We start from the raw sequence: 23326 nt of genomic DNA, 5'->3' as shown, positions 1-23326 counted from the left end.
TTTATTTTTTATTTCCTGCAATCTTCTCGATATGCACATAAGTATAAAAATATATTTGTACAAATTAAAAATACATAAATAACGCAAATGTGCGAGGCTGTTGTAATAGTTAAGAGGATTAGGTTTGGGCGATTACGTGCATTTAATTCATAAGCGGGCTGACATAACCTTAAATGCAAACAGGTACAAACGTAAACATTACTCTCGAAGCGACATACAAATCCATACACAAATACATGAGTTCAATATTAGAACCTGCTCAATTGACATTTACACATGACGTACGTGACGTCCTCTGCTGTGCACACGCAACGACACACTTGTGGTGGTTTTTTAACACACTCGTACGTCGATCTGTCATGTATACGGACAGTATAGACGGAAAACAGAGTGGCATCGTTCCCACACATGCGACGTTCAAAGGCACGTCGAGACTCGGCAACGGTCGGCGCGACAGTACCGCGATTGCTTCCTCGCTGTTCAGACTTACCGGCGTGCGCTGACGTTGCGCATGCGCGTGCGCAACTCTGTTTTGCCCGCCTGCGCGTGTCACACGCAAATGGCGTTCGACCAGTGGATTTGTTAAATAATCGACGTAATGCGTTTAAAAATACGCGAACCAGTGGAAACGATTTAATTCTTCTTACGTGGAACAACCGGTCGCCGCCAATGGTACTTATTATCAATATACGTTGCTTTACATTTGTTCGTTAACACTCGATCAAAGCTTTTCGATCCGGTCACGTGTACGTGCATTAACTCTGTCGGGCTGTTTTGATAACGAAATTCAAATCGACGGAATACATTGCTGTTCGACTTTGTTAATTCAAAACTATTAACTATTAAACTTTAATAATAATTTGTTGTTGTTGTAACTCCTATAATTTCAATTTCTATGCTGCAATTTCGAACTGGTTTTTATGTTTCTTTTTTTTTGTTTTTAATTAACCTACAAATGCACTATGACTATATGGTAGAATGCATTAAGATAATTATCGTTCGAGGAAATTGCACCATGATAAAAAAGAAATTGATGCAACCAGCTTTTTCATTATTATTTTTTGTTTATAATCATTATATTTTTTGTTTTTTAATACTTGGTATTAAAAACTTTAATGTAATTTGAAAATTATTCGCGAAGGTTTATAAATATTCTAACAAAATTTAATGAATTTCTTTTTGTTAGAGTATTTTAAAAATACTGAAGGGAGAAGGTACAACACTCAAATGTAAATTTCTATCGTTTCGAAAGTCATAGCCGACACATTCGCCTTAGGGCACCGCGTGCATTAAGTCTGACCGTGGAACGGCATTAGTAAATTACATAAATTTTGGTTTCATAAAAGAATGATGGTCGACGAGGGGTAATAATAATTTAAAACGACGCACGTTACTACGTTTACACTTTTTTCCGTTGCGTAAGAGAAATCTTTTCATAAACTAATGAACATCTGACTTACTTTAAAATCCTAATGAAACACTTCCGATTGGTAACAAATGACCGTATTAGTTTTTTGTCGATAACGTAATTAAATCAATGTCGTTTGAACACTCAAAGCTATAAGTGATTTTAAACGATTTTCAATTTCCTCACGAACGTACGCGATATCGCGTGGACCTATTAACGAATCGATTGTTCTAACATACGGAAAAATATGTACTCGCATAATTACGTTATCAGCGTGTTCAGATAACAATTATTTTATTCATACGAAATATTCCGTTCGGGTAAGAAAAAACGAAGAAATTGTTTGGTCTAGAATATTGAAAGATACTCGGGAGATTGCGGAGGATCCGGATCGAGGAACGTGTATCGAAAACTTTTTAATTTCATTCCTTTTTTACTGTTGATGGAGTTTTGTTCAAAACATTGACCCGGTCAGTGATCCAACATTCTTTTTATAGTTCTTCAGACATCCTGTTTACTATGTTATACTCATCGTTAAAATCTTTCATTCGAAAGAACTTTCTCACTTCTCGAAGTGCTTGAAAGCGGAAGCTTATCGATTCCACGGTTAGCTGGGGGATTTCTTATCGATTGTATTTGATCTCAATATCTCGAATTAATGTTCACGATTACTATTACTGTCAGTGGTCGGTAAACGAGACTTTGGGGTTCTACGAATTTTCCAAATTGTCACAATTTCATTGTAAATGACGAGTTCATACTTTTTGGTACTTCAGCATGAAACTTGACAAATATCGAAACATAATTTACATTCAACTCTAAGAGTGTTAAACCTTACACTCGTCTCATCACAAGTGATTACAGTATTGAAGTTCGTAACTCTCGAACAGCCGCCATGTTTAAAAAATTTCCCAGCAAACCTTTCCATACTCAAAACTTCGGAACCGATAAAATGTCAAAGTGTATAAAGAATTCAAATCGCATAATTTTTGTTCAGAAAGTTTACGGTGCTTGTCGAGTTATATTTATATTTAATGAATCGATGTAATATGACGAAAAGTTCGTTTCATTCTAACCACCCGTTTAATCGTTCTGTACCAGATAACAAACTCTTCCCACTCTTGGTCAAGATGGCGGTTGCCTAATCTCCAGCGAAAAAAAAGAGGAAGATAGAAAGAGAGAAAATATCAACGCGTCGCTTAAAGATAACAAAGGCAAAAAAGTATCTATCGTGACGGCCATATTTCCGAAATATTTGTTGCTCGATTCGTGGCTTGAAGGTAAATCGTATTTCGGCGGATTGTCCTGTGCGCATGCGCACCTGGCCATTTTGAAATGGAAGAGCGGCTAGAGAACGCCGAAGGGCCGTCGGTTAATTCTTCCTCTTCTTCGACGGATGGTGAGTATTTCTTTTTTGTTAAACATTATTCGATAAATAGATATATATCTTGAGAAGACGGTGGCAGGAAGTTCCTGTCTACGTGCTATTGTGCATTAGAGTCTCGTTATATTGCCGATTTCGCGAATTATATTTTACATCTATGCAAGTGATGATTCTAAAGAAATTTCAAAATCTCAAGTTTATAAATCTACCAACTTAAATTTCCTCATTTTTAAATTTCTAAAATCGCAGACTTTCAGCCAACTTCCTAAAAGATCTCCAACTCACAAATTTCCCTATACGGAAATTTTGTTTAAGGAAGCCTAAGGCTATTATACGAAAATTATATTAGTCATTGTCTCTGATCGACAATTTTAACATACAAGCTTCTAACAAAGATAAGATTCGATTTCGTATCCCGTGACAAGTCATCGTCGATAATATTTATGTAACTGAAAGGAGTTTCCCGAACGGGTACATTTCTCCTTATGTAATATTCGTGTCTATTATTCGGAGCTACGGTATCGCCATTGAAACTCTAATGCATTCATCCGTCGTCGGTCGACGTGAAAAAATGGTGTCCCAGTCGATGAATACGCGGAGATTTTGAAGTGATTCGAGACGCTTTTATGTTTAGCATTTTGGAACAAGCTGACAATGCCCGATGATGAAAAAACTATGTGTGTTACGTTTATCGCTTAATTTACATGGAGTCAGAAAATTTCTACGCTACTGTGGTTTCAGACGTTCGTCTGGTAACCTAACCTTGATCTAACGGCATCTTACACCCTTCGGATGTAACCTCGATATCTTAGCATTATACAGTTTACGAGTATAGAAATTACTTATTAATGTCATTAATGTGTAAATGATATTAAGCTATGATGATGTTAATCTGGAGTGGTATTGATCTATTGACATGGTACTGATCTAACCTAACTTCAGGGTTATTACCGGGATGTTGGTTGATTCGATGAATCAACATGGCGTCGACCCAATTTGACTTCGACCTAACCTGACTTTGACCCAACCTGACTTTGACTCAACCTGACTTTGACTCAACCTGACTTCGACCTAACCTGACTTCAACCCAATTTGATTTCGACCCAACCTGACTTCGATCCGATCTGATTTCAACCCAATCTGAATTCGATCCAATCTGATTTCAACTCAATCTGAATTCGACCCAACCTAACTTAGCTTAATCTGATTTCAACCCAACCTAACTTCGACCCAATCTGACTTCGACCTAACCTGACTTCAATCCAATTTGATTTCGACCCAACCTAACTTCGATCCAATCTGATTTCAACCCAATCTGAATTCGACCCAACCTAACTTAGCTTAATCTGATTTCAACCCAACCTGACTTCGACTCAACCTAACTTCGACCCAACCTAACTTAGCTTAATCTGATTTCAACCCAACCTAACTTCGACCCAACCTAACTTAGCCCAATCTGATTTCAACCTAACCTAACTCCAATCCAACCTAACTTCGACCCAACCTAATCTCCGAACTAATCCATTCCAACGTTATCCTAACTCCAACGACTCCTAACTCCCGTAACGTCTCCGAGTGAATCAGATCGCGTACATCGATACAGAATCGCGCACCGATCTTCGATTCGTGAAAATATAAAGAGGGTGAAGACAAGCGCAAGTGAATTCCATTTTGTTGCTGCGCAGCCGAAGGTCCTCGGGTTATCTTCGCGAACCGACGCGATGAAGCTTTATCGTCCCGAGTTTCGCTCCGTTTCACCCTGGATTTTTGCGAGACACACGCCACCAAGACACACACGTACGTGTACACACGCGGACACGTGTTTCTATGTATTAATTGCGTAACCGTATCGATTCGCACGGCGAACATTTTCATAATTAATGGATCTTGTTAATAGCTATTAATACATCATAGCGTATGCGGTTCGTGCCGGTTCGCGAGCTGTGCCTTAGAGGAGTACAGGATGTTCCAGAAATTAATCTTTCAACTATCTATGGATGTCTAAGTCGCTTATCGGACGCTGGCGAGCGAAATTCTGTGGGAACGATGGGGAGGACGTAATATTTCAGAGTTTTCAGTTTGTGACGTAGTCTGGACGTTCCACAGCGACTGAGGATTTTAGAAATTCCAGATTTTAGAAGAGGCAGTTTGAGAAGTCTAGGAATCTTAGGAAAAATAGGAACCTGGATATAGAAACACTGGACGTCCACAGCAAATGAGCTTAGAGACTCCACATTCTAGGAGAGGTAGTCTGAGAAATATAGGATCTTTAGGAAACATAGGAACCTAGATATAGAAAGACTGGAGGACGTCCACAGCAACTGAGCTTAGAAACTCCACATTCTAGAAGAGGTCTGAGAAATATACGATCCTTAGGAAACATATGAACCTAGATATAGAAATAATGGAGGAATGTTGAAGATCTGGGGAGCTCATAGGTTATGTCCTTAGGATATACGATCTTGAGATCATAGATCTTGATATTTGGGGAATGTAGATGATTTGAAAGCTTGAGAGGACTGATTCTGAGGATGTGGAGGACCCAGTGGAGGATGTGGAGGATGTGGAGGATGTGGAGGACCCAGTGGAGGATGTAGAGGATGTGGAGGATCCAGTGGAGGATATGGAGGACCTAGTGGAAGATGTAGAGGATGTGGAGGATCCAGTGGAGGATGTGGAGGATCCAGTGGAGAATGTGGAGGATCCAGTGGAGGATGTGGAGGATCCAGTGGAGAATGTGGAGGATCCAGTGGAGGATGTGGAGGATCCAGTGGAGGATGTGGAGGATCCAGAGGACCCAGTGGAGGATGTAGAGGATGTGGAGGATCCAGTGGAGGATATGGAGGACCCAGTGGAGGATGTAGAGGATGTGGAGGATCCAGTGGAGGATGTGGAGGATCCAGAGGACCCAGTGGAGGATGTAGAGGATGTGGAGGATCCAGTGGAGGATGTGGAGGATCCAGAGGACCCAGTGGAGGATGTAGAGGATGTGGAGGATCCAGTGGAGGATATGGAGGACCCAGTGGAGGATGTAGAGGATGTGGAGGATCCAGTGGAGGATATGGAGGACCCAGTGGAGGATGTAGAGGATGTGGAGGATCCTAAGAAAGCTGATGATCATAGAAAGTTTGTTAATACCTAAAAGTTTCAGTACCCTAAAGTCTAAGCTCTAATCGAGGAACCTACGTAACCTACGAATTTAGGTTAGATACAAACTTGGGTTAGTTGTGACGTTAAGTTAAGTAGCTCCTAAAGTAGAAACTTGGAAGATGTAAGGTCTCCAAGGTGCCTAGATGCCATAGTACTCTACGGTTTCCTAAAAACTCGACATCTTCTCTCCTAAGCCAAAACACATAAAAATAATTCTATCATTCAACACAATATTAATTTAATTTTTAAATGTCCTATATGATATATACGTCCATATTGTACATTAGCAAACGAAGGATATTGTAATTGCAAAAATGATATATCAAGGATTCCAGCTAATACGTATTTCACCATTACTTGACTTTTAAACACTTGATGCGAAGGACGCATATTTATTAGGGTTTCTTTTTCCTCGCACGTTATTATTAATAGCCAATACGGTTAGGCCACTGACAATTTCGTAACGGAACACCTTGTAATAATGTATGCAAAAATGTCCTCACAAATTCTGTTATTGAATGTAACGCTGTAAACACTTCTTTCCACGTTACAGAGAAACATTAACATTCGCTTCTTTTCTCTAGCCATTCGTCATTCTCTCGACTCAATTGGACAGCCACTTTTGTGCGTCTTCAAGCTTCTGCTCTTACGAATACATTTTGAGATCCTTTTCATTTAGTCTGCTAAATGGCGCTTTCGTAACTTTTGTTTTTCTGTGCTGAAGCTTGCATTCATACCTCTGTTCCCGTTTCGAAAATTAATCTGATCTGATAGATGTTGATCATTTATTTTGAAGATGTAACTCCATTTTGTTTAGAGAAAATTAAAGGCTATGTATGTCAATAAAAAATATTAGTTATATCAAGGCTGGTAATTCAGCAATGTTTTTATTCATTCATCAATAATAAAATTTGATTATACTTGTTTTAGGTCATTTAACTAAAATAATGTATATTCATGGATTTACACCACTTTCAAAATAAACGATATTTCATTAGATATTTAACGATATTTTATTTTACAGAATATCCGAATGAAAATGCAGGAAACGAACGTGTTCAGTCGTAGATTTTTCAGTGTAGATAACTCGGAATTGGAACGTTTCGTTGCTCAATCTAATAGTGCTCGGAGGAAGAGCCGTGCGTGCTCGGACCATGCTGTTTTTCTTGCAAGATTATCATTTACATAATCTTCTTATCGTGACCGATATGTGTCATCAATTTTTCAGATTACACGACTGCGGATATAGGGTCAACCTTGACTCATTCTTTGCTGAAAAGAAATCGCTTTTCCGGTTCGAATCTACTGAAACAGTAAACGTTTGTTTACGAGGGATGATTCTATGAACGGGCTTCGATTGTTTTCTGACTCATTCAATTCTCTTTTAGAGATTACTTATTCACACTGTTTACACACTTTTATTATATGAAGGAATTTAAGAAGGAGAGAAGGAAACATTTTTGTGATATAAGGGATGAGTGTATACCAGTCATTCTTATAATAGCAATTAGAATACCAAGAATTTGGGATGTGTAGAATATTTTAAGGATGGGAGTACTTGGAAGTTCTATGACGGTGCTTAAAATACTTTAGAATTGCATGAAAATATAGAAAAATTGCTTAAAAAAATGTGGAAGGGGTGAGCACCCTAATTCTTTAAGAACATAATCTGAAACTTCCACAGTATTTTTACATAAATTAAAAATCTCTAAGTGTAATAAATTTTGTGTTATTCCACAATTAAGAGCGATAACGATTAGGTTTTACTTGTTTCGATAGAGGAGTATCGGTCAATTATCGATAAGGCTTATCAAGTTTAATACCCACCTGAGAAGCTGTGGAAAGAAAAATAGCGATACAATGTGGCAGATGTATTGTCCTCCGAGAAATACGGATTAATATCCGATAGATAGGATTTTGCAGCTTTTTCTGTTTTTCAGATAAGGTCTGATAGCATCCATGATCGATTTATAATTGTCTCGAAGGTGGAAAATCGGTAACGAACGTTTAAACAGTAAATGCGACGGGTACTCTTCGGGGTTATCTAGTGACCCCTTCGTTTATAAACTTTCTTACAACCTTCAGTTCGCCATGTGCTCGAAACGTGTCGCGATTTGTCAATTATTTTTTTACGATAGTTTTATGTCATCTAATCGTAAACTATCTTAACGTGATAGCAACTAATAAATAAGTTCGATCGAACGGTTCCAGATAATGCAATGCTCGAATTTTGCAAAAAATTTCTGCACTCGCTATATTTGTCCGCATTATCTTTGCATGATTATTATTTATACTTGTGTTTGTATATAAAATTATTGAACAGGATACAAATCGATAAATCGAGCGCGATAAAGGCTTTCGAAAAAGCCTGTACTTAATAAATGTACGAAACCAGCTGTTATTTCATAATTTTTATCGTGTTTTGCTGAAATCATATTGATTTTATCGGATCGATAAAAGGTTGCGTTATCTTGCATTTATGTATCCGCCAGATCTACTTTCATTTGAATTTTAAGGAATATTTAATTTCATTGTTGCAAAGTTGACACTTTCTTGTAAAATTTCCACGATCAATTAGTGGAAAGGTATCTAATCGTACGTAACATTCAGCAACTTTGACACGTTGACCCATTGTTCTATCTGTATAAACATTGTACATAAATGTGACAAAGATTATTCAATTATTTTTCGCGTATTTGCATGTTAAGGTTTCATAATTTCGATAGCTGAATATTACAGCTACGATAATTGACGAAGTTTTTCTATGTTGGACAAATTTTTACATTAAGCTGATTAAATAATTCTGCAGTAACTTTATTTTTGTAAGTAGTATGATTCCAGAGAAGTCTGTTTATTATATGTAACTTATCTGTTCATTTTGTATCTTCGTCACATTTGAAATGTCAATTGCAGCAAATTTTTACTAATTTTGTTACGTAATTGTCACCCGATATATTACGGAAGCAGAACTGATTAGAACATATCGAATTAAAAAAGTCTTTAAAATTCCTGATGCTGTAGCAGTAATTGAAGAACAGTAATTGATATTCTAAAGGCGAAATCATTGAAATTTTAAGGGGTTGGTACTTATGTTTATGACACGCACTGTATGCTTTCGGTTAAGCGTGTGGCACTAACCCCCACCATTGGTCAAGCGCTCCCCCCACCACCGGCACACGTCACTCCCTCCACGCGTACAGTAGCTAACGACCGAAGTAATGTTTTGACATTTAGTCGCACAGCGACCTCCGTGCGCGATGGTCGAATAGTCTCGTAAGGTTATCGTTCGCGATCGCCTGCACGGTGATAGAAGCATGACAGCCACGTGAAGAAAGACTTCGTGCGTGTCTGTGTTATTTCTGTGCACTACTATAAACATTATTGAGCTGTTCGAAGTCAACGTCATCGCGACAATGCGGTTCGACGATCAGCTTTTTGAAGTTTTTGGTAAGTCTAATCAATTGTTGTATACATTCTCAGCATATTTCTATGATTACTGAGGGAGCTGTTTAAAAAACAGCATAAAAAACAAACAAAATAAGGAAGATAAAACTGATATATGCTATGATAAAGTTGAAGTGTGAAGCTTGAAAGAAAAATATTACATGCAAATATTTTCTTATATAAAAATTAGCAACCTGTTTTATAAAATGAATTAAATTAAACTAATTATGGCTAGGTTTTTAGGTTGCAATTATAATTATAATGAAAGGATTTATAATCAGAATAAGTGAATGAATGATTTAAAAAATAAGTTTCATTTGCAAGTTAAAAATTGGAAGCAGATTTAACAAATTAATTAATGCAGTTATCATGAACCGAAAAGTTTCCAAGCTATTCAAATTGTGTAAATTTGATTTAACAATCGATATCAAACAATAAAACATGTTTAAATTTTTGTTTAATTATTGCTTCCAGTAATTATAATTAGCTTATAGTTCGAAGTTAATTAGTGCTAATTACGGTCATTATCTGTAAGGGGATTTTGTAACAATCGTGATTAAGCACGTTCACTCGGACGCAGATAAAGTTTTCTTTCGAAAAACGGGAACGTAATTTTCTTCCCTTGCAAACAAATTTCTCGTGAAAAAATTCAGATAAATACGTTAATCTCTCGGCGAATTAAAATAACCTTTCGTCGAATACAGTTATCTTGGATATGCATGGTGATTTAAAAACAATAGTAGCATTTTGCGTTCTTTTATTTCAAGCAGGTAAAGAATCATCCCTTTATAACAATTATACAATCTAAAAACATTGATTTATGTCACAAGATTGCCTACAGATATTTACTCCAATTTTATCAAGACCTTAAAAATGTTCAGATATAAAAATTTAGATAATATTTTTCAGATTCAGAGATAAAAGGTATGCGTTAAGTATAAAGAACTACTCGAAGGAAAATAGTACTAGTGACAAATATTCATACCATTAAATTCATTAAGGCAGGTTCACAGATTCTTATACGAGCACAATTATCGTCCCGTCGATAAATAGTTGGCCAGCACATAAAATGATTCATTTACGGCTGTCCCATTGTGTCTCTCTTAGTAGAATCAGTTTCGTTCCTTTCCGTTTTATCGCAAACTGACTCATTTTGCAAGCCACTGGCTTTGTTACGTTTGTTACTCCCTCTTTGAGCTGCCCCATAGATGGAAATACACGGTGCTAAATTAATTGTTATCCTTTGTAGAGAAATGACGAGTCTGGAATGCTTTCTTGAAAATTTTTCGCACGTGCACGAATCGTTCACTGGTTATAATTAACTTTAATTCGCATTTCATTGCGGAAAGTTTCTATGAATCGCTGGAGTTTTCAGCGTTACAGTAGACTCCCGTTATATTGCCCCCCTTGAAGACCTCCGTGCATTACGTACAAATAAAATTCATATCCAACCTTAAAATGCTTATCAAGTTATACAGTGATTCAGGGAATGAGTCTGTTGGACGATCATGTAAAACGAAAATCACAGGATATTATGTCACCGAGTACACGAATGACATTTTAAATTGCTCGCGTTTCTGTCCCAAGGGATTCGCGAGGCAAAGAAATTCGAGCTTAGTAACACTGATTTATAACGTGAAATGGTCGATAAAAATTTTACGCATATTTTTGTTTCAAGTTAATAAATAAAAATATCAGGTCATAGTTATGAATTTATAGAACGTCTGTAAAATTATAGATAGAATTATAAAGTTAGAATCAACCCTTAGTCAGCGCGGGAAATTCAAATCACCTTAGGTAGCGGTTAATTACGTATGTATTTTCCAATACCTCTACTCCTAGTCCAATGGAGCGGCGCGTTTCCCCCACCCATAATTATCTCTAGACTCGGAGTTATATTCATTCTGTATGGTAGACTCGAGTCGCCCCCACTCTTAGCTCGCGAGCTGAGCGCAAAACCCGTCAGCTGCTCGCCAGTCTTCTCCGTGACGTTCGTAAGAAACTATCGAAATTGTTTACGATACTAGTTTTCGCGGTATCTATATCACGGTTCTATGCGTGTCAACCCGTCTTATCGCTCTAACGATCGAACAAGTCCGTATGTGTGTCGTGATCGAAGAACGATAGATCGTGCGCCGGCGATCGATCAATTACGCCATTAACCGCGACCGCGTTGTAACGTAATTCGTCAAGCGACTGTCTTGGTGATAAGAACGATAATGGAGGCTACCTGCAACGAGCTTTTTCCGAGGAAACTGATCGGGAGGATCGGCGAACGATCGATCAAGGATCTTCGAGTTTGATTCGAAGCTGTCATTCGCGTGCCTTTCGAAAATGGGACTGGCAGGTAAACGTTTTCGTCCGATATTTTCGATCAGTTCCGGAATTTTCGATAGTTCGATCGTTAGTAGCTTCCTTGCACTTTTTTTATAACACAGCAATTTATTATTAGAAACAAATGAAATTAATTCGAAAATTTAAAAAAGTAGTGCGAGTTGATGTTTGTTGGCCGTGACGTAACATGCATTTACACACACACGGTACACAAATTAAACAAATTTCGAGTTAAGAATTTGTTAATTAAATATTTGGTAGGTTTCCATATTATGTCATAATTCGTCACTGTAGTTTTGAGTGACAAAGTTTCTTAAATTCCCTTTTTCGTTATTCTTGCAATTTACGTTTACATATGCAAATTTGGACTGCTAAAACAAAATGGCGGTCAGTACAAAAATTGTGGAACTAATTAATATCATTTATTCGCGCTACATATATTTACTATGTAATTATTGTATCGAATTATAAAATTTTGTTAAATAAATTGCTTTTCAACTTGATCAATTTTAAATAATAGTTCATTTGTGAATGATTACCCATATAATTAGGCGTTAATGAGGTGTTTATAAAATCGTACCAAAGCGCTGATTCATTGTTTACAGAATTATAAACACAATTCAGTACAATGCATATAATTCTTAAGCTAACTATTTACAAGTACGTAATCTTATTTGGCGGTAGTGTTTAAAATAATGGATTATTTGTTATGCAATCGCGTTTATGTTTACAATAATTGCCGCGTGAAAAATGGAAACTTTTAAGAACACCCGGTTAGTAGGTCAGTTTGCGATACACAATTAAACCCAGTACGCCCACTAATATTCGGCGATTTATTTCGAGCATTTTTTAGTAACTTTATTGAGCGATGCGTCATGGAAAAATATTGTTGACCATCCTGAACTTCCCGGAATTCTTTGCCTGAGAAACTTTATTTTCTAACAATGACAGATATTCGATTGTTTATTATGAAACATTTAACAGTAATCGAAGTTAATTTGAATTCAAATATATTCCCGCCTTTTTGACCGTCGAAAAGGTTAGGCACAATCGTAGAAAATAAAAAGCACTCTGTCGAATTACACGTTGCAGATTATATAATAATTAATTAATAAGGAGATAAAATCTTTGCATAACCATAATAAAATAACTGTCCGAGACTCGAGCGTGGAACAATTCCTCATTGTATCTAATTTCCGAGAAAAAGCACAAAATGCTCGTTTTAAGACCGGTTTCGAAAAAAATATTTTTCGCGTGTAAAAGAGAGATACGATTTACGTAAATACGGGTGGTAACAGTTAACACACGAAGCAGGATTACAGAGATGTGTTCAGATTACGTAAGAGTAACAGTTTATTTTTTATAGAACGTTTCTAAATCCCACACGAAGAAAGACTTGTTCAAATTTGTCAATCTCGGTGTAAAAAAACTTGAGGAACTTTTTTAACCTGCAGAACATCCAAGCTTAACACACAATTTTTCATGTCACCTTTAATTGTTGGCAAGACGCGTCGATTTATAATTTTTTAAGTGAAAACCTCGTTAACGATTCAGTACAAGACAAGCGGCAGATAATTTATTATTCGGATAATTTATTTAAATACGTTAATGTCAAATATTCACTGATTTCCATAATGTTTATAACTTTTCTGCGAATGGTGGATTGACAGTAACAGGAATTTAAGAGTTCTCAAGGGAGTTTCAATAGAAATCGAATTTCGTGCATTTTTTATTATTTGAAATTGACCTATTAATTTTTGAGGTTATAAAATTAAATATAAAATTTATTTTACAATGTTAGGTTCTTTTTAAATGTAAAATATATTTAGGTAGATAATTAATAAACTTATAGTGATCGATGCCTGATACTCACCGCTAAATTTACGCGTTCGGTGATGGCTGCCGCTCGACGCCGCAATTTACACGACGGGTGCCGCAGCGTTGGAACACCATGTATTTCACACGCGATATCGCGTGATCGGACTTTTACTAAAAGCAATGATCAAATATTTTTGCATATAATCTTATAATTTTTTTACAATATAATCTTACGTATATACACCTTCTATTTTTTATAAAAAAATTTTTTACAAGAAAATGACATAAAAAAGTCCAAGTCCAAATAAGTGTACCGATTTATTTTTAATTGAAATTTGTTATTTCATCCGATATTTTAGTTCGACATAAACAGTGTGTTTCAATATTATGTATAAGTACTTGTTTCTCAATTTCTGATTGTTTAATATGACTTCATCGCGTCACGCTAAAAATTACGACGAGCTGTTATCTGGCAGTGACACAAGTTTGTGGACGCAAAACACAAAAGGAATCACTGTTAAGTGTGCTTGCACGAATCAAGATAACGTTTCGGGGACTATTTTTGAGCGTTCTATTTGTTTATGGTAATGCTGTTTTCAGACGACAACTCGGAAGGGGAACGGAGAATCAACAAGTAAAAAGAAGCTTTTAGCTAGAAGAGCACGCATTAATTGTCAATACTGGTGTATTGTGTAAACTTGTAAGATACTGGGGAAAATAGGATTTTTAGTTTGAAAACCTGTAGATTCTTTATTGTACATTTTTTGGGAAGCATTGAGTTCGTTTTCAGATTGGCTGTCTTTTAATTCTTTATGTTTTTTGATTTATAAAGTTGCACTTTTGTAAATTGTTAAGACTTCAAGTTTCCAAATCTTCAAATTTTGATGATCTTAGAATTCTAAATTACTTAACTTCCAATTCCCCAAATTCTCAAAATTCTAACTTCCCAAACTTCTAAACTTCCAAATCTCCAGATTCTAAATTTCCCAACTTCCAATTCTCCAAATTCTTAAAATTCTAACTTCCCAAACTTCTAAACTTCCAAATCTCCAGATTCTAAATTTTCCAACTTCAAATTACCCAAATCCTCAAAATTCCAACTTCCCAAACTTCTAAACTTCCAAATCTCCAGATTCTAAATTTTCCAACTTCAAATTCCCCAAATCCTCAAAATTTCAATTTCTCAAATCCCTAAATTCTCAAAACTACAATTTCTCAATTCCCCAAATTTTCAAAACCCCAGCTTCTCAATTCCCCAAATTCACAAAACCCTAATTTCCAAATTCCCCAAACTCTCAATGTCCCAATTTCCAAATTCCTCAAATTCTCAAAATCCCCCTTTTTCCAAATTTCCCAAATTCTCAAATCCCCAATTTTCCAAATTCTCAAACCCCCAATTTCCCAATTCCCCAATTCCCCAAATTCTCAAAGCGTCAATTTCCCAATTCCCTAAATTCTCAAAACCACAACTTCTCAATTCTCCAAATTCTCAAAACCCCAATTTCCAAATTCCCCAAATTCTCAAACCCCCAATTTCCCAATTTCCCAAATTCTCAAAGTGCCAATTTCCCAATTCCCCAAACTCTCAATATCCCAATTTTCAAATTCCCCAAATTCTCAAACCCCCAATTTCCCAAATCCCCAAATTCTCAAAGTGCCAATTTCCCAATTCCCCAAACTCTCAAAGTGCCAATTTCCCAATTCCCCAAACTCTCAAAGTGCCAATTTCCCAATTCCCCAAACTCTCAATATCCCAATTTTCAAATTCCCCAAATTCTCAAACCCCCAATTTCCCAAATCCCCAAATTCTCAAAGTGCCAATTTCCCAATTCCCCAAACTCTCAATATCCCAATTTTCAAATTCCCCAAATTCTCAAACCCCCAATTTCCCAAATCCCCAAATTCTCAAATCCCCAATTTCCCAAATCCCCAAATTCTCAAATCCCCAATTTCCCAATTCCCCAAACTCTCAATGTCCCAATTTCCCAATTCCCCAAACTCTCAAAACCCCAATTTCTAAATTCCCCAAATTCTCAAACCCCCAATTCTCCAAATTCTCAAAACCCCAACTTCCAAACCCCCAAATTCCCAATTCTCCAAACCCCAGCCCCAAATTCAGGAAATTAGCAAACTGCACCCAACTCAAATCCCCTGAAACTCTTGCTACACAAACTTCATCCTCATTCCACTCGAATCAGTTAAATTTCGTAGAATTCGATCGGAAAACACTGAGGTCCGAGCAAGCTGGAATCCAGTGGTTCATTCGCTTACGTAATATAATAGGACACGCACGCGACTCTCTTTCTCTCTCTTTCTTCATCGGACAGGTTATCGTCTTTCTCACAGTGGCTTTCATAATTCGTATTAACTTCGCAGATGCACCAATTGGTCACCTGAACGATCGAGATGTCAGCTAACCTAACAGTCAAAATCTCGAGGACTGGAAAGCTGTTTGCTAAATAGGAAACTGTTGCTAAATGGGAAATTAAGCGAAGTGCTGATCGTTCTTTCGCAACGAAGCAGTACACTCGAAACGCTTTAGATTCCGTGGAAATGATTTTTGAAAATTAATTAACAGTTTCAAGCTTTCCTTCACATTTTCAACTGAGGTTTAAATTAGTTGAATCTTGATGAAATTTCTATTTAGTCAGAATTTTGGTAAATTAGGATTCATGGAAGTTGTTCAAGTCGAAGTTGTTCTAAGTGACGCCTCTTTCAGGGCGCCATTTTGTCTACAGAAGATGTTCACTATTTATAATTTTTGTCACTATTTATAATTTTTATTTGAAAACGATTCACAGGAGTACAATATGCAGTCAGTGCTTTTCATTTATTTCTTCCAGGGTGAAGCTTAAAACCACCCCTATCTTATTGCTGATAGGAAGAGTCAGGTCAAAATTATTTGGTTTCAAGGCGACGCACTCGTGACGCACTTGTTCACGATTAATTTAATACACTTCAGTTTACAAGTTCAATTATATACATAATCATAGATATATTGACATAATATTTCACAGTGAAATAGTGTCAGAACAGTTGTAAGAACCCCTTGCAATATCATGACGCACTCTTGACGCACTTGTTCATGATTAATTTAATACACTTCAGTTTACTAGTTCGATTATATACATAATCATAGATATATTGACATAATATTTCACAGTGAAATAGTGTTAGAACAGTTGTAAGAACCCCTTGCAATATCATGACGCACTTGTTCATGATTAATTTAATACACTTCAGTTTACAAGTTCGATTATATACATAATCATAGATATATTGACATAATATTTCACAGTGAAATAGTGTTAGAACAGTTGTAAGAACCCCTTGCAATATCACGACGCACTCTTGACGCACTGCAGTTGAACCATGATCAGACTCTTTTCACTGCATCAGTTTTTGCTTCAATTTTAATAATCTGTGTAGTCAAGGATTGTAGAAGACAAAATGTACTTAACATTTTAATTCTCTTTAGTTACGTTGTGGCTATAATTAGCTAATTGTGCATAACGTAGGTTAAAAAATCCCTTCTGAGGATGTCTCTGGAGGAAGCATCTTTCTGGAGGAACTGGAGGATCGTTAATGAAATTCGTAAGGTGGAGACACACCTAAAAAATGAATCAACCATTGTTTACGAATTGACTTCTTTTAATAGAATTTAAGTAAAGCGGAAGTATAGTGCCTTACTGCAGAGCGATAAGCGTGTGGAAATTATGTATCGTTTAATTCGATGGTAATGAGTTTGTAATAGTTGCTGCTTAGACGAAATGTAAAGTTGTGAAACTTGGAAATATTTTATATAGTTGGGACATTACTAAAATTATTATCTGCGAAACTATTTACTATTGAAATTACAAAGGTTAGGTTACCTTATTATTAAGAATGTCTACCATTGAAATATATTTTTTTCTGCCAATCAGAAAACTGTTACGTTGACAACTGCACTGTTATTCGATGATGTAAGAGAAAGAAGTATTCGCTAAAATACAGAGATGGTAAATTTAATATGAGACAAAATAATATTTTAAAATTGCCCGTTCTAAAAGCGTCTACATTTATTTAATGCGTGTGCGTTAATTGTTCAGCATAGTTTCGAGAACGTGGAATGTTAATAGGTGGAACGAAAGAATAGAGAATATTTCGTAGGCCGAAAATGAAAGTAGGGAAACCTCATTTAACTTGGAAATATTAAGTGTTCGATGTCGGAACAGATGGTTATATAATAAATTAACCAGTATTCAATAGACTACTATTTTCTGTTTCTTTTTACTCTTACCGGTTGCAGTTATTTATACTTTCTAAAACAACGAACGGTGTAATATGTTTCCGTTTCCATGAAAAAGTTGACGTTCCATTATGCAATAGGTTAAAAATTTTATTTCGATTATTCTAATTAACAAGAATTGTCTTTCAGTCTTATCGATTTGTCTCCGATAACGATTTCAAAATGCTTCTCGAACAACAAATATTTTCAAATAATTATAAAACGTCCTCGGCTATTTCTGAATTCCAGTATCTTTTTCCTCGCAAATGTTATCTTTGTTCTTTTTTTTCTGAACCAATTACAAATTGCACGAGCATTCGACACTCTTAATTTCAATTTTAAAACATCTTTTTCACTATATTTTACGATCTATTTTATCCCGGTGTTTATTGTGCTATAAAATTTGCATTTGAAATATTTTTTACAACACTTGTTAATATTCAAACGAAGCGCGCTAATTTTTTGTAACCGACGTCAGGTGATCGTTACTCGAAATCTTTTTGTTCCACGCTTTTTTTAAACGGGAAGGATTTTTCATCAAGGAACGCGGTTTCGATCCGTCATGCAGTCGTCATTGAATGTCCAGCAAGAATGTCACGCTCAAAGATGTCCCAGAGCAAACACACGTCGCTTAGCGTGCAAATAATTACTTTGGCCCACGGTCACGATTCTTCGCGGAAAAATTGCTAGACCAGCGTTCGCAGCCTTCTCAAGAACGAGACGTCGTATCGATTCGTTCAAACCAATCGATTTTAATCCCTCGCGCAATTTTGCTCTTCGATCGATTTCACGAATTTTTATTCTTTGAGTTTAAGTACAATTTGCATGGTTATAGATATTTTACGTAATATGGAACGATACTGGAACATATTTGTTTTCAACCCCTTGCGATTTTTTACGAGTGACTCACTCGTTCAGGATCAATTTATTATACTTCAATTTGCAAGGCTTTGCATGGTCATAGATATTTCACATAACATAGAACAATACGTCACTGGAACATATTTGTGTTTTCAACCCCTTGCACTGTTTTCACGAGCGACGCACTCGTGACGCACTCGTTCAGGATCAATTTATTATACTTCAATTTGCAAGTATTTGCATGGTCATAAATATTTCACATAACATAGAACAATACGTCATTGGAACATATTTGAGTTTTCAACCCCTTGCACTATTTTCACGAGCGACGCACTCGTGACGCACTCGTTCAGGATCAATTTATTATACTTCAATTTGCAAGTCCAATTATTTGCATATTTATAGATACTTCACATAACATTTTAACTCTTTCTGTTTTAATATTATAATCAGTTCTGACGCACGTCATAAGTCATACAAGGGGTTGCAGTCAAATTTGTGAGGTTGCTCAAGAAAAGGTAGATGAAATTTTTTGTCGAGGAATAGTGGAAGAGTACAGTGAAATAGTAGTGTCAGATAGAACAGTTGTATATTAGAACCCCTTGCAATATCGCGACGCACTCGTGACGCACTACAGTTGAAACGTGAGACCCGTATTTTCACTGCATTTCAGTTTTTGTTTCAATTCTAATAATCTGTATAATCAAGGATCACCGGAAAATGTACAAAATGTACTTAACATTTTAATTCTCTTTAGTTGTTTTAACATTGTGGCAATAATTAGACTGCTGTGACGTGGCTATCTAAAAAATTATTAAAGCGTTAAATATATAAATTATATAGCGAATTATATAGTAAAATAAAACACTGGTAAAATTAGTTTAAACTAGAACAGTGTTAGTATATATATCTGTTCCAATATTGTAGTGATTCTGACAAGTACAAGGTACACCGTGATTTCCTTTCGAAATTCAAATTTCGCGCCCAAGCGCATCCTCGCGCTAAAATAAGAAAGAAGCAACCCATGAAAGTAATTATGAAAATGAAGCTTAGCTAACCGAGGAAAGGAAAAATAACGAAAGACAAAAAAAAGTTACGTTTTTTGTTCGTCGCGAAAGAGATCTTTACAAGTCCGAGATAAAAGGCGTCGTCGACTTCTTGGTTCGCAAGAAACGTGGAAAGTTTTCCACGCGCGCGAGTCGTGAAGCCGTTCCATCTGTGTTTTCCCGTCGATTCAAGATTAATTTTAATTGTCCGTTAAACGCTTCTTTGTTGGCGCTCGAGCACCATTCTCTCTCTCTGTCATCCCTAATTACATTTTTGCGGATTCACAAAAAAATACAACCATAAAATTATTCCAAGGGAGTGAAGGTCATTTCAGGGTTTTTTATAGATTTTTTTAGGACGCATTTGAAAAATTTTATAAGTATTATATTGTAATTATTAAGTGTTACATTTTAAGTACTATAAGTATTGCACTTTTATTATAAAATTAATATACAAGTATGATATAGTGACTGACAATTTTTCAAACACGAAATTCAAGGTCCTTCGTCACTGATTCACATTTTCCACAGCTTCTCTCTTTTTACAACGCATGTAAAAAATTCTACAAGAATTATATTTTAGTTATAAAATTAATATACAAGCATAACACTGCGACTGACAATTTTTCAATACACAAAATCCAAGATCCTTCATCACTGATTCACATTTCTCACAGCTTCTCTCTTTTATCGACACATATGAAAAATTTTACAAGTATTACATTTTAATTATAAAATTAATATATGAGCATGATGTGAAGTTCTCCTCGAGTATTCTTTTTATCAACTTATCGTCTATGTCTATTAAATAACATGAAATTATCTAAGGGATATTGGAAGCTGATTTAGTTCCAGTTTGTACCACAAGCTCACTCAGTCTCTCAAAGAATTCGACCGAATTCGTATAACGATCCGTCACTTAATTGGTAACGCAATTCACTGGAAGAAAACACGGTGTAGTACGCGTTGTAGTTGTTCATTGCGCTCGATCAACTTCGAATCCACACGACTAATTTTAGCCTTTATACAGGCTCGAGTGTTACGTAAAATTTGTCTAGTGTCACACGCGTGTAAATATTTCTGAAGCGGGTTTGCGTTGGATTCGTGTCAGACCCGAAGGTTGCTACCTTAAGGATCCTTCTATCGAGTCAAGGTTAGGTTCTAAAGGGAATTTAAACATTTTGTATTCTAAGATTTTAAAGTGATGTTGAAAAGTAAATAAATATATTTTACGAAGCCATTCTATCAGTATGCCTCTTCAGCGCATAGTCACATCACTTATGAGAACCCGTCGAAGAACCCGATGCTCATTTACGAAGGGGGTTGCAGAGTTCACGACACCGTTGCAAAAGCCACGCAGATCTCACAAAAAATTAATTGACGACGCAAGTGATTAGCGCATAAGGGGTTACATCGATGAATATAGATGATGTTACAGAAAAGAAATTAGAACAGCGCGATAAATAATGGTGTCCCTGGTGCAAAAACACGTGGCAGTCTCCTTTTTTTCGTAACTCTCGATGAGAATTATTGAGCAACGCCTTGACACCGAGCGAGCGGTGTTGTAACGACGTATTCAAAGGTAATGAAAAAAAAAAACGTGGAGAGAAAAAGAAACAAGAATGATTGACTAGTGACCCAGAGCCTTGATCTCTTCGATGGGAGATGCTTAGCATCGATATTGCCGTTTTGTTCCTGTAACTGCAAATCTAAATTGTGGTCGCAAAATCAAGTTGTGTACAAAAAGGAAGGAGAGTAGGAAAAATGTGGTGACGCGAAAAGGGAGTCGATTTGCTGAACTTCTGATATTAAACTTTATGTGAATGTTGGTTGAACGTCGAGGGTTATAATTGGAATTATAATTTAATTGTAGGCATTAGTTTGGGTAAATAGGGAAGGAATAGTTGGGGAGATTCTGGAGGGAGATTCAAAGACTTAGGGTTTGGACTTAGGGTTCAGAATGATTAGACTTTTGGGACATCTGGACTCAGGGTTTGGAGTTAGGGTTTAGACTTAGGGTTCAGGTTCAGAGTGATCAGATTTTTAGGACATCTGGACTTAGAGTTTGGACTTAAGGTTTGGACTTAGGGTTTGGACTTAGGGTTTAGAATGATTAGACTTTTGGGACATCTGGACTCAGGGTTTGGAGTTAGGGTTTAGACTTAGGGTTCAGGTTCAGAGTGATCAGATTTTTAGAACATCTGGACTTAGGGTTTGGACTCAAGGTTTGGACTTGGGGTTTGGACTTAGGATTCAGAATGATTAGACTTTTGGAACATCTGGACTCAGGGTTTGGAGTTAGGGTTTAGACTTAGGATTCAGGTTCAGAGTAATCAGATTTTTAGGACATCTGAACTTAGGGTTTGGACTCAGAGTTTGGACTTAGGGTTTGAACTCAGGGTTTGGACTCAGAATTCTGATTAAAAGTGTTTAGGTTCAGGTTCAAAGTGATTAGACTTTTGGGACATCTGGACTCAGGGTTTGGTCTTAGGGTTTAGACTCAGAATTTGGACTTAGGGTTTGGACTCAGTGTTCAGATTAAGGGTGCTTAGAATTCTGGAACATCTTAGGGAATTCTAAGGTTCCAATGTTCCACAATAATCCAACTAGAAAGATTTGGAGATTCCACAATTACAAGATCCTCGAGAAATCGTAAGAAAACCTTGAGTAGAGAGTGTTCGATTCTAGAAAGTGCCTAGAGGTTCCAAGCGACTGTAAGAGCTCCATAAGATTTTCAAAAGATGTTTCAAGCCCTGAAATCCTAGTACCAGTAATTTTAGATATCGTGAAGGCCCATGAAACCGGTTAACTCCGAATGATCGTAAAGTTTGAGAACCTTATTAATTTAGTTTCCGTAACAAATTTAATCACGAAAAGTATAGTAATACTAGATGCCGTATTTAACGACATATTCTTTTTTAACGAACACATTTGTCCGTCAGTGTAAACGCATTATACGAGAACGGAGGAGGTAGCTAGTGAATCGCAATGATTACGTCACGAGGGTCAGTTCTGCTTGTCATCGCGCGTCAGCAAAATAGCCCGGCGAATTCTCTCATGAGAAGACAGCCTTAACGTCTATAGTCGATATTTGCGTAGTCCGATAAAAATTCCCTTAACAGAGAAAGTTCGAAAGGTTTTATTTTTGTATTTATTAGTGAACGAACGGAAGTGTCGATTCGACGAAACTATCGACTCGCTGCGTATCGAGACGCATCATCGAAGACGGCTCGTTAAAAGATACCAGCAAATAGGGTCAGGAACTAGACTTTGGCTTCGGTTAAGGCAGGTCACGTTCATTTTACTTCGGTGTACGTCGCTAAATAAAATCAATATTACATTTTGCATAATCGCACGCGTCGATGACGACTTTGCGTATTCGATTTGTGGACGTTTGTGTATATGGATCATGTTGCATTTTATTCTTGTGATGTCCTGCAAATTTTGGTGAAATACTGAGTAATAAATTTTACTTTGTTTTAAGGGTATTTTTTTTATTTGACAATTTTTAGTTGTAATATTTATTGTCCTGGTTAGTGTATTCTCATGTTACTAGGACCTTATTGGAATTTCAAGATTTTCTTTCTTCACAAAATTTCTTGGGAATTTCCCTA

General features: G+C 36.5%; 1 protein-coding gene across 4 annotated transcripts in view; it reads left to right on the top strand.

Annotated features, from left to right (window-relative positions):
- The first annotated feature begins 487 nt into the window (after window positions 1-487).
- The window catches only part of Hnf4 (Hepatocyte nuclear factor 4), a 37256-nt gene continuing 14417 nt past the window's right edge, over window positions 488-23326 (top strand). Inside the window, exons 1-2 of one of the 4 annotated variants that reach the window (XM_012295059.2) lie at window positions 488-672; window positions 2510-2807. In XM_012295059.2, coding sequence (XP_012150449.1) covers window positions 2744-2807 — 64 coding nt within the window. In that variant the 5' untranslated portion in view covers window positions 488-672; window positions 2510-2743. Of the gene's footprint in view, window positions 673-2509; window positions 2808-9188; window positions 9390-11327; window positions 11734-23326 lie in introns of those variants that run through there. The other 3 variants (XM_012295060.2, XM_012295061.2, XM_012295063.2) reach the window with 3 other exon arrangements.

Source organism: Megachile rotundata, chromosome 16 (genome assembly GCF_050947335.1).
Source record: "Megachile rotundata isolate GNS110a chromosome 16, iyMegRotu1, whole genome shotgun sequence".
NCBI lineage: Eukaryota > Metazoa > Arthropoda > Insecta > Hymenoptera > Megachilidae > Megachile > Megachile rotundata.
Note: the sequence above shows the minus strand (reverse complement) of the source record. Positions and strands in the feature narration are given on the sequence as shown.